The sequence below is a fragment of the Tachypleus tridentatus genome, chromosome 7 (genome assembly GCF_004210375.1).
Source record: "Tachypleus tridentatus isolate NWPU-2018 chromosome 7, ASM421037v1, whole genome shotgun sequence".
Taxonomy (NCBI): Eukaryota; Metazoa; Arthropoda; class Merostomata; order Xiphosura; family Limulidae; genus Tachypleus; species Tachypleus tridentatus.
In genome coordinates, this window is record NC_134831.1 from 157388460 (window position 1) to 157401164 (window position 12705).

A 12705-nucleotide genomic window follows, 5' to 3' on the forward strand; every position below is an offset into this window, starting at 1 on the left:
TGTTGCTTCTTCCTGGATTAGAGACGTGAATACAGTTTTCCTATGTGTAGAAACAGATGCAATAGGAAGAAAATATATACGTATCAACTATTCAGAAATTTATTTCTAACTGATTTAGCAGTAAGTAATTCCAGCAATTCCATTTTCCTAAAAAACCGATACAGTTTCTTTACATTAAACTATAGCTAAATTTCTTGAGATGAAAATGTTGTAATTTCATTAGTGCTTATATCTGATATTTATGCATTTGGCTTCACAGCTCTGGTTCACATCTTTAAGTGTCTATCCTGAAATGTCAAGATTTCTGCTGAACAACAAAGTAACACTACTGTTCTTACTAAAACAAGCTGTAAACTTAGATAAGAAAGGGAAAATTAATCATATATAAAAATGTACCTGGAACATATATTTCATATTTTTACTGGTATTTTACGAAATGTCAACAATCATTCGTAAAGTGTCCTAACGAGCAGGGACGTGATATAGTTAAGTAGTAGAAATAAAAGAAACAATTACTTTTGTTTGCCATCTATTGGTATAAATAGAAGTTATATTTACGTATGTTTGTGTGCTTTTAGTGAACAACATTCGTGTTCACTATGTAACCGTAATGTATTTTAGCAGACATTAGAAAGTCAAATTCTAAAATGATGCAGTTGTTATTGAAGATGCCATTATAAAACGACGTATCTTTATGTGCTTAACATGTGTGGTTGCAAATGTATTATTATATTTTCAAATTTCCTTGAGTTGACATTCAGCATACTGTATTACTCAGATTAAAATAATCCCAGCTCGCACTAAGGAAAAACTGGCAGTTATTCAGTCTGGAATATCACAAGGAAACATTTTATTCAAATTCCTCTAACCTGGTTTGAATCTTGTGGTAATTCTTGGTATAAAAGCACTCCAATCAGTAGAATTCCGCCGCTAACACTCCCCATAACCAGAAACAAAGCAGGAACATTTTCTATAATTTCATCGTTGTAGAAAAACCTGATGAATATTGAAAGCTTCATCGTTTATGAAATAGTAAACTGGTTTATGAACTAATTAAATAATATATTGATAACAATATTAGGCCTTCTAGTGGCACAACCGTAAATATACCGACTAAGTATAATGCCATAAACCGGCTTTTCATACCCATAGTAGGGACTGCATAGACAGCCCATTGTATAGCTTTGTAACTAACTTCAAGTAATGGAATAAAGAAACAAACAAAAAGAAATTGGTAAATAAGAGTTTCAATTTCATCTGTTGTATGATACTTATAATACCTTGCTCCAGCTAGAGAGCCAAAATATAGTTCAGCAACTTCCAAGAAGTAGCATTTAATATTTCTAAATTCATTGAATCTAATAAAAAGAAAACAATGTATGATGTGTATAGCCTTAACACTTTAAAGTGTTATCTTCAAGCGAGGAAATATTTCTATGAAATACAAAAATAAAATCTAAGAACTAGTTATTCATAATCATGACGTCAGGACTCAACGGTGCTTTCTAAAGACTTCAACTTAAGCAATTTTAAATACATCATTTCATGTACCCAGAAAGTAAGTAACACTAATTTTTAACAAATAACACTATGTGACACAAATTTTGTTCCTGGATATTATGTGTTATTTCTTAATTGTTTATTTTCTAAAAGTATGGAAAATGTCCTTTATTCCCTTCAAACTTTGCTGCTGTGACCTGGATAATGAATTTTAGAAATTAACCTATTTTCTATGTAAAAACGGGCAAATTTGCACATTTTCATTTCCATAAGGTCTGAATAAAACAACATATGAGTCGAGACTTATATGTATTTAAACTAGGGTTATACAAAAATGTTTAGAAGTGAGTAGTTTTTCAAGATTTGCGACTGTAATGTAAATCACTTTTACGTATCAGCCCCCAAACATAGTTTCCCATCGTGTTTTCGTTATTGCCTTGCTCTTTGAGGTGCACCGAATGAACCAGAAGAAGAGACGAATACTTATTCCCGTTATGGACAGAAAAGCTTAGAGGTTACTGAATTAGCTATCAATGAAGAGGAGCCACTCGTTCGGGTTATAGGCAATTCCAATTGCCTCACCAGTCTGGATACATTGCAGAAGCAGAGCCAATCTTGACGAGTGAAGAAGCTTGAAAAATGTTGGTGCCGTTTTCTTTGATTTGCGACTTTCACACTTTCATCTAACAACTCCCACTCCTTGAGACTAGATGTCAAAAGCTCTGCATTCGACTTTGTTAGACCAAGATCTCTGATCAAGTCATTGAGGTCTCTTTGGTTGGGGCAGTATGGGTTTCTACCACCACCGCACCTCTGAAATTGTAATTTGGATCTTCAAAGTCTACCTCCTCTTCTGAGGAGGTGTTCTTTTGTGCTTTCTCTCTGGTAAAGTGGGTACATGGAGCTCAGGGCAGTGTAGCACTGGGGCGATGGATGATGGAAAGTTCGGATACATGATAGTAGATGCATTCTTGCCAGGTCGACGTTTCAAAGATTCCACCTTGTAGAAGAAGCAATTGCCTGAGTGGTCAGTGGGCTCACACCTAATTCTTGGAATAGCGATCTTCACGGCTCTCTTTTCTTTTTTGTACCATCCTGCAAAAGAGCAGAATAAAATTATTATTACAAAAAATAAATTTATTTCATCCACAACTAATGATTCATGCAAAACATCTTAAATGTGATATTTTTTCTATACTATTGGAAATTTAAAAAAATTAAAAGGTATTTAAATTTTTAAAAATCTAAAATTTGTATAATATAAAATCTTGCTATTCAAGCAAGCAAACGTTGTCCGTCTTACTTTCTAGAGATTTTTTGAAGCAGGTAAAATGAGGTGTCCAGGGTTTGTCTTGATCCCTGACAGGAATGCCGAAATATGCCTTGTAGGCTTCACACATTTTAGCAGATGCTGTCACAGAGTACTTTTTTGCTCTTGATAAATTGGTCCCATACATAGCAGAATGCATCTGGAGAATGCTTGCAGCTTCTTGATGCCACCTCTGATAAAATCAGATAGGTCTATCTGTTCACTTAGGCAGCTAGAACTAAACTGATGTTGTAAGTGGTGAGCCCCTGTTTACATATTACTATGGAAAGTTCTAAAAAATTCTAAAAGGTTATTCAAAATTATTGTAAGTTCTACAACATTCCAGAAAGTGCTTGAAAATACATGTAATTTCGAGAAATTTCTCTATTAGCTACTCAGTACTGAACCTACCTGGAATGTTCTGTAAAATGGGTATATTTGAAAATTTCATTACACAGGTCAGAAAAGCAAAGTTTGAAAAGAAAAATAGGTCTTTTCCATTCACTTCAGGCATAAGCAACTGGGAAATAACACTTTCTACTCAGAAACAAGAAAAAGTAAAAATTTTGTTTCATAGTGTAATGAACAGTATCTCTTGAATTAAAAATAATGATAAAATCTAGGCTCTTTTTCTAAAATACTACAAAATTTGCGACTAGTACAAAGAAAATATATTGCAGGAAAAGAAAAAGAATCATATTTTTTGTAATAAAATAAAGTACGAAAGAGGTCAAACTAATAGTATCCATTTTACTTCAAGAATTATCACAAATGTTTACAGAAATGTGTAACTTACCCATCACAAGCAGGTTGGAGATTACTTGGGTTCACAAAGAATGTCTGTACACTATTCATAAAGAGCGGAGTTAAGGCAAACCCAGAAGCCACTATTCCTGTCACAAGGCCTTTCTTAGTAGGAAACCACTGTGAAATGATTCAATAGTTGTTTCAAGAAGTACATTTTTTAGCACAAAATTTAAATGTTATGACATCTTATAAGCTCGGTTATAATATTATATGAACAATATTGTATAAGGTCATTACCGACAAAGGTCAAAATTTATATCAGCAAACACATTTAGTATGTCATAGATATACATAAATTATACAAAAGATAAGGGAAAAGAAAATGAAATTGTACCTACATTCTAGTGATATATGTATCTAGATTCTCAGATATTTGTCCCATGTATGTGATGTTTTTAATTCTTAAAATAAACTAGTTAAGCGATTTTTTGTACATGATTGCAAATGAAACATTTATGAGGGACTTTATTTTCGTAATTTTATTTCGGTAATGATATATTTTCAAAACAATTGTACTCACCTCTATAGCAGTGACTACCGGATGACCAAAGCAACATACAAAGCCCAGAGTATCAACCAATCCATAAGTGATTATGATAGCTGCACAGCTATGTTGTATACTCCAGTACGTTACTGCTATGCCTAAGCTAATGGATAATTTATTATTATTACTGGAATAAATACGACACATGCTTTTGACGCAAAAACACGAAAGTTACAATACATTACTCACACGTTATCATAAAATTAGGCATAGAGTTGTCGTTAATATTTCAGAAAAAAATATTAACTGGAAAGTCAACATAACCATCTGTACTGTTCAATTATATCACTTTGACCTTTGTTGTACCAATATTATACCATTCTTTTATACTTAATTCTAAAACATCATCAGCATCGTTGTATCTTCTTCACTTATAGCAATAACATGTTTATTTTTTTCGACTAAATACCAACACGTTTTATATTTCTGTATTGCACCATAACCTTTCTTTTTCGAATATGAAGCTCTTATTACATGTTCTATTATTGGTTTTGATGTTTAGAGAATTAAGTCGAGCACGGTTCAGCGTAACAATAAATAATTTTGTTCTCTCTTTTTACAGTGATTGCATTCTTGATTCACCTACGTTCGTCGAAATAATTCACCTGAATTTCTAATGTTATATCTAGGTCGAATTGCAATGGTAGCTAAACTCTTTGAATGTTATTGAGTAATTTTTCTATCCAGCATTTTTAAATACGAAAATTTGCAAACCAATTCAATGCTGCATGGTCTGAAAGAAATGTGATTTTTTTCCGTGTAGATAATATGACTTATGTCTCGTAAAACAATTATTAGCTCTTTCAAATATATACAATAACTTTATGCGGCATTCATTACCATGATATAGTGTACAATCACATTCTGATTTTTAATGATGTACTTGTGGTAATACTGTTATCACTACAGTTTAACCCGTATTTAATCTGTAATTTTTAGATCTCAAAGAGTTGCGTGTGTTCATACAGAAGCAGTGTTTTTTTTTCTTTCTCCAGTTTATTAATCCTTGTTTCCATTCAGCACTGAACATAATTTATTTGTATTTTTTAAATAATTTATGTAGATGATGAGCTATGTCATTGTATAGTTTTAGACAAGGACGATATCAAGAGTAGAGTCCAACATATACATGTACGTGTATCTTACCCAATACTTCGGCCTGTAATGAAAAGATTCAGTCTCGGATGGTTCTTTTGACACTACTCCTGCTCTAATTATCCGGTTCTTGTGAGTGAGGTGATAAGTTCTCTTTATGAAAAGATTTAAAATAAGAATTCCTACATTTTGCGTCGAATATAATTAGGCCTAATGTTCTTTGATACGGAAGTATTACCCGTATAGTTTTACCTGTTGCGATTAACTATTCCGAATAGACTCAAAATTTCTTGTGATGGATTTATGAATGTATATTTATTTTAGTATTGAAGTTTGTGTTAGTTAAGTATATATTTACAAATAGGTGTAAATAGTACTTATCAATGTTTATTGTGGAATTCTCACCTACATATTAAATTTGTAAGAATCAATAATGTATTATATGTTAAATACTATTGATTTCTAGTATTGTTGCTAACGGAACGTTCGACAACTTCGCCTTAAAATTTACGAATAGATAATGTTACCGGTTTGCTGCAGTTACTATGTTATAAACTTCGGAAGCTGTAAGTGTGATAAAAGCTCATGAATCGGGAAACTACAAATATATGACCAGCCGTTAAGTAACTGAAATTTAGTTTACAGTCGGTATAATATTCATTTCTAGGCCAGATAGAAGACTCAGAATCGTTTGTAAATTTGTAACACTATTTTATATAAACTATTATTTATAACGATCGTTATTATAAATTGTATTATTGTTTGTCCATTAAATATATTTATGTTAAGAAAGAAAATTGTGTGTATTAGTCTTGTTGGCAAATATGAATTTAATGCATATCAACATTTAATTAACTTCTAAATCAAAATTAATATTTAACTCAGTTTCAGGCTGTTTCAAATTACAGTACGTAACCATAAAAAAATTGGAGACTCGTCCGAGATAAATTATGATACGTAATGTACTTCACATTTTGTTATCATTGTACGTGTTAACAATGATGAAATTTTTATTTTCTACTGCACAGGAACTGATTCTCTCAGAACATACTGCGGAGTTTAGTTCTGCTGTGAAATAATAATAAAGACGTTTTCAAAATTGATAAAATAAACGTTTATAACAAAAACTTTATATTTATTTGCAACTCTTCGTGCAAAAACTTTTTATAAGGCAGTTTTAAGCCGTTTTACCAAGAAAAAAGCTTAGACGAATCGTAGAAGCGTTAAAATATATGGAGTTCTAAATTACATACGTACTGCGTGAAGCACGTTAACAAAAAATTACCAGAAACATTCTTGAAGTGGTCCTATAAACAATTTTCGAAATGTGTGTGTGTGTTTTTAATAGAAAGCTACACAGGGCTATCTGCTATGTCCACCGACGGAAATCGAACACCTTATTTTAGCGTTGTAAATCCGAAGACCTGCCGCTGTCTCAGAAGGGGATGCTAATAATGGTAAGCAAGAATTAAAGTTTGTTTTTGGTTTTTAGAATTTCGCACAAAGCTACTCGAGGGCTATCTGCGCTAGCCATCCCTAATTTAGCAGTGTAAGACTAGAAGGAAGGCAGCTAGTCATCACCACCCACCGCCAACTCTTGGGCTACTCTTTTACCAACGAATAGTGGGATTGACCGTTACATTATAACGCCCCCACGGCTGGGAGGGCGAGCATGTTTGGCGCGACTCGGGCGCGAACCCGCGACCCTCAGATTACGAAGCGCACGCCTTAAGAATTAAAGAAATAGAAATTATACGAACACATAAAACTAAAAAAAAATAAATTCAACAAATAATAATTTAATAATAATAGCTAGGGAATACATGTAAACGACATCAAGATAACAAGGATAACAAAAGGATATAAAGGAAAGTTAATAATCACGAATTATTAATTCCATGCAGTGGAAGAAATTTTATTTTAAATATCATCTAGGCTTTTTCATTCATACTTGTAGTGGGGGCGTGTGAAAAATGAGTACAATTATTTCATTAGTTACGTTATGATTCGTGAAGCTCAAATATTTTTTTTTGTGATTAGGTGGTCGAGGATGCTCCTGTGTACAAGTCGGAGGTGTTCACGGAGTTTATCACCTAAACTGCGTATAGTTCCACCAATATAGAGATGGTTCACATCTATTATAGCGAATACAATAAATATTGCACATTGAACTTCTGTAAAATTATGTCCTCCTCTTTCAATTAAATCTCAAATGACGTCTATCTGTGAATATAAACAATACGGTTACTTTAGTTATTTACAGTTATATTATCGTTGTTCATTGTGATTATTTAAATCCATAAGATTAATAGTTATATCGGAATTGATTATAATAGTCATAATTATTAAATTAACAAAAGCATAAATCTATATCTCACCTAAAGATACAAGAACCAATAATTATGATCCTAATTATGCTATGGCTCTCAAAACATCTGTAAAATTATGCCCTTCTCTTTCAATTAAATCTCAACTAATGTCTCTCTGTTAATATAAAAAATTATTGTGACTTTGGCTGTTTACCGTTATATTATCATTGTTTATTGTGATTATTAGTTATATCGGAATTGGTTCTATTATTTATTATAATTAAATCAACAAAAGCATAAATCTATATCTCACCTAAAAATACAAGAACCAATAATCATGATCCTGCGACGTCCAATGACACAACCTAGTTTACCTCCAAGATAAAGAAGTAAGCTTGTAGTACTAAATGCATAGAAAATCCAGCTAGTTTCTTCATATGTTGTGTCTTCCTTGACTCTATTTTTCAAGTAAGAAGTTAAGTAAGGAGTGAGGTTTCCAAATGTTACTAGTGTACCAATTGCCAGATAAATCAGGAAACATCCTCCGACTGCTATATAGGGTCGAACTTCCATTCTGCTACCTTTTCTATACGAATAAAGCTAGGATTTTATAGTTGTAAAATACATAGAAATACAGTAATACACATGATAGTCTATACAATGTAAAATTTATCTAGTCATACCATAAAATCCTGTAAAATGTGAGTGTATTATTCAGTGTCTACTGAGCTGCCATTATTTTACAATTATTGGATATTACAAAATTATACGAATGACACTGAAAGGAATTAACATGAAATGTAAAATTGGTTTAAATGATATTCAAAAATACTCGCTCCCACCCACTGGCACAGCGGCATGCTTACGTACTCACATCGCTAAAAACCGTTGTTCAATACCGGTGGTGAGCGTATTACAGAAAGCCTTTTATGTGGTTTTGTGCTTAAACCTGAACAAACAAATGGCAAACACTGTTTCCAACTTCAGTCAATTTCAAGTGAAAACTGTTTTTGCAAAACAACATGAGACATTTACGATTTTTACATTATAAATGTATTCCTTGATACGTTCTACAAAAAATTTATTTCACTTTGTAAGAACGTTTTGTTATGTTATTGTTGTTAAAGACTGTTCTATCATAATACATTATTTCAAATAATAAATTCAGTAATGTACCTCATGGAAGCGTAATATTTCATATAGTAGTCCCGTTAGAACCTCACCTCATCCAGAATAAACAATGTCATTACACAATAGTCTCGACAGTATCTGAGGGTAGTTATCTCGAGATAAGCTGTGTAATGCTTTCCATGTTTAACTTAAGTTTGTTAAATCTATAACCTAGATTGAAGATCGCATATTCGTAACATAATATTGTTTGGTAGGAAGCAAGACAATATATGAAATGGCTGGTCAGTTTAGTATGTGCATATATTTAGGAAATCAAAATTTTAGCATGAAAAGAAAATATATATAGGGTATAGAAACGATGAAATATTAATACGAAGAGCTGTAGCTATAACATTTAACATGGTTTCGACCGCACAGTTTGCTTAAAAGAATTTTAATTTTATATAGAAAAGATGAAAAAAAATGTTGTTGTTTCTGTAATAAAATATACAGTTATACCATAGATTAGGTCAAAAATTATATTATTTTTCGTAGTATAATACGTTTGATTTTGAATAAACTACAAAATATGAGGAAATGAAACGTGTGGATCTAAGAGTAATTTAAAATCTGGAACTTTATACATCCTGGCAAAAATAACAAGATGCTTAAAGAACAGCCCCACAGTAGCTGAGTGGTGTGTCTGCGGACTTACAACGCTAAAATCCGGGATTCGGTGCCCGTGGTAGGTAGAGCATAGATAGCCCATTGTGTAGCTTTGTGCTTAATTCCAAACAATAACAATAGCCTAAAGAACAACATGACAATCATATAAGGAAAGATTATTCAACTGATAAACAGTGGTCACCAATAAGTGATAACTAACAAAACAAACTCTTAAATAGTTATAGATTAAAACATTGTATTCAGTAAATATTTATTATCTTTGTATAACCGGTAAACTAGGAATTATCATGAAAGGAGTTCTAAAGGTAAAATTTTTAAGTTCTGAAATGTTATTTTTCGTAAATTACTTCCCACCACAGCTACAATTATGACAAAAGTGTTTACTTACAGAGTCCGGTTTTATTTTTTTCTTTTGCTTATGCAAATCATAAAAAAAGGATATTAGCGTAAAATTAGAAATAATTTGCATAAATAAGTTTTAATTATTACACGATGTAGAATACGTAACCCAAAATCACAGTTAGTTCACTTCGAGGAAAACATCTTTTTACACATTATGTTTAAGTTTAACTAACAGTTGCTCTAATTTTGCGCATGCTCAATATCTAATATGTTTCGGTGTACAGGTATATAAATGTAAAGGTAGTGTTTCGAAACATATGGACTTAACCATTAATAATTGTGTTAGCTGTGTTGTATTATTCTACAATATTAGGACATTAACAAATTGAAAAAAAAAAACAAAAGTAAAAAAATAATATTTTACTAAAGTTCTGAATACGGTGTACGAGAAATAGAAACGTAATAATTTTTTTAACAACATAGATTTGAAACATTATTTAAACAACACACTAAAGGAAAGGTGGTAGTAACGTATAAATTTGATTTAGGAAAGTCGTTTTTTGTAAATGTTACATCCATCATTCTGAAATTAATTTTAATCACTGTTTGTACAATAAATTTATTTTTTTATGGCGGTGTTGTTTTTTTCGTATAGGCTGATTTTGGTTTAAATATTATACCTTGTTGATGAAAAACTACAGTTCAGATTGCACTATCAAATATAATTCACCATTAACCATACATCTTGAATTTTTTAAATAATAACATTAAGTCGGTAAAAAGTACACAATGTCTTTTAAACCTCTGCTGGTTGATAAATTACGAAAGAAATAGCTGAAAACAATATGGGCAATCCAAAATGCAAAAAAAAAGAGAAAAAATCAAGTTTAAAACTAATTATTTTTTTTTTAGTAAAATTAGTTCGTCCGCAGTAAAACATAGAAAACATATCTGGTCACTACAACTGTGTAATACATGTATATGCAATTGGAATGTACATTTTATGTTTTTGTCCTGTGAACTTGATTTGTTTAGAGTTGAGCACAAAGCTGCACGTTGAACTGCCTTCTACGAGTATCCAAACCTGCTTTCTAGCATATCGCTGGACCACTGAGAGGGTGTCTTGCGAGTTCCAAGGAAAACACGTACTGTATTATTTTCCACACTTGTAAGAGTAGACAACTTTATTCGATAGATAAGTTAAAATAGACATCTGAAAATAAGTGTCCTATATCCCATCAACAGCCACCTGTTGTATCAACTTAAGTAATGTAGCTGATCATAAGCTTTAATGCCTCTCACTGTAGTGGATTTAGCTGCTTTAAATTTACTCTCACACTTCATATCCAAATATGCTTTTGCTTTGAAAGTAACAATATCAGGTACTATCTTTTGCTTTCTTAATAAGTGGAGTAAGTTGAACAAATGTTTTTAGTAACTATTCGTTTTATGGGTGTCTTCTTTACACATTTAATTTTGCGATTTGGCTTTTCTTATTTTGCTACCAACTGTCATTAAGTATCACTGGTCACTGATAATGAATTCTTCCCAATGCTAGATCTACTTCCAGAAAATACCGTGTACAGGTCTTTTGTACTTTTGAAAAAAATACAGTTGTTAAAGTGTGCCTGCAATGCACACATGATTTCATTTTAAATTGACAACCACCAACACCAATGCTCGCCCTTTCAGCCGTGGGGGCGTTATAATGTGACGGTCAATCCCACTATTCGTTGGTAAAAGAATAGCCCAAGAGTTGGCAGTGGTGGTAATGACTAGCTGCCTTCCCTCTACTCTTATACTGCTAAATTAGGGACGGCTAGCGCAGATAGCCCTTGAGTAGGTTTGCACAAAATTCAAAAATAAACATGGATCAATATTTGCTTGGGCTTCTAAAGCATATTTAGCCTTGCTGAACACTTTCAATTGGACCTCAATCACCTTTTTAATAATCTCATACACATATAATTGTTCATTATGATGAATAATATTTTCCAATTCTGCCACAGTATCATGTGCCAGAGTAGAAACATAGTGCAGCAACTCACTGGCAGGAGGGACAATCTTTTGCCATTCTTTGGCTTCCATCTCTGTTCAATGTCCTTAAATTAGTTCAAGTGCTTTAATGCTTCTTGCAAACGAGACAGTTGTTCATGGTATTTCAAACCACCCAGCAGGCTATCTTTAGAAGTATTAAATGTCTCGATGTATTTGGAGCTCCTCCCATTAGTCTATTGAATTCTCTATAGTGTTTAAACAACAATCATATGAAATAGAAGTATCTTTCCAATTTCTGTTGTAGGTTATATCTATTGTTGTTGATTATGTATGTTTGTATCCGTTTTAAAGAAGCAATCAATCAAAAGACATAATGTAGAATTGTTACTTGAATCTTTTTCAGAAGTCGCACCAAACCAAAAACCATATAGATTAGTATCCTTAAGCTTGATAGACTTTTCCGTAGATAAGTATCAATCAAAGAAAGATACTCCAGATCTAGAGTGTTCTCAGGTAATCCAATTATAATATAGTGTTTCTTAAGTCTACGATAATGAAATATGTTGGCGTCAATACATTACAATACAATACACCTGAAGTTGTGTCATATTTTGTGTAATGTATTTACTAAATATACTAATTTAAATGTCAGAAACAACATTTGATCTTAATTAAAATACAAATCTTAATTCAATTTATATTTATCATTGCCAACATGATTTGATTATGTCTCATTATCAAGATCTTTTTGAATGACCCTCCCTCAAACAACTAGAAAAATATAATAAAAGTGAACTACTTGAATCTGTCAAAGTTTCATAATTGGAAGTTAAGAAATCGATGGGTAAAAATGAGCTAAAATGTATGATTGAAATACTAGTCGATGATGACTTGTTACCTGAGGAAGCATTAGGATAATACAACAGTATCTCCACTTGCTATTCAAAGATGGGTGATAAACAAAAGTTAGAAATTCAACTAAAACAAAAAAATCGAACCTGAAC

At 32.1% G+C, this 12705-nt stretch overlaps 1 protein-coding gene and 1 long non-coding RNA gene across 2 annotated transcripts; both read right to left on the bottom strand.

Moving 5' to 3' along the window:
* Nucleotides 1-3601: 3601 nt before the first annotated feature.
* On the bottom strand, nucleotides 3602-4326 carry LOC143258177 (apicoplast pyruvate carrier 1-like). The gene is made up of 2 exons (XM_076517182.1): nucleotides 4137-4326; nucleotides 3602-3733 (listed from the first exon to the last, which is right to left on the bottom strand). The coding sequence occupies exons 1-2, from the start codon at nucleotides 4305-4307 to the stop codon at nucleotides 3602-3604; spliced, it is 303 nt and encodes a 100-aa protein (XP_076373297.1). The 5' UTR covers nucleotides 4308-4326.
* A 2708-nt stretch (nucleotides 4327-7034) lies between these two features.
* On the bottom strand, nucleotides 7035-9905 carry LOC143258178 (uncharacterized). Its single transcript, XR_013032175.1, has 3 exons — nucleotides 9750-9905; nucleotides 7878-8150; nucleotides 7035-7478 (listed from the first exon to the last, which is right to left on the bottom strand). It is a non-coding gene; the product is annotated as an uncharacterized LOC143258178 (long non-coding RNA).
* Nucleotides 9906-12705: the final 2800 nt, after the last annotated feature.

What these genes read in the sequence shown, in the direction of transcription:
- LOC143258177 (XM_076517182.1), bottom strand. Translation starts at nt 4,307, where the DNA reads ATGTGTCGTATTTATTCCAGTAATAATAATAAATTATCCATTAGCTTA. An exon ending in CGGTAGTCACTGCTATAGAG is followed by an intron (nt 3,734 to 4,136) that starts GTGAGTACAATT and finishes ATCATTTCACAG; the next exon opens with TGGTTTCCTACTAAGAAAGG.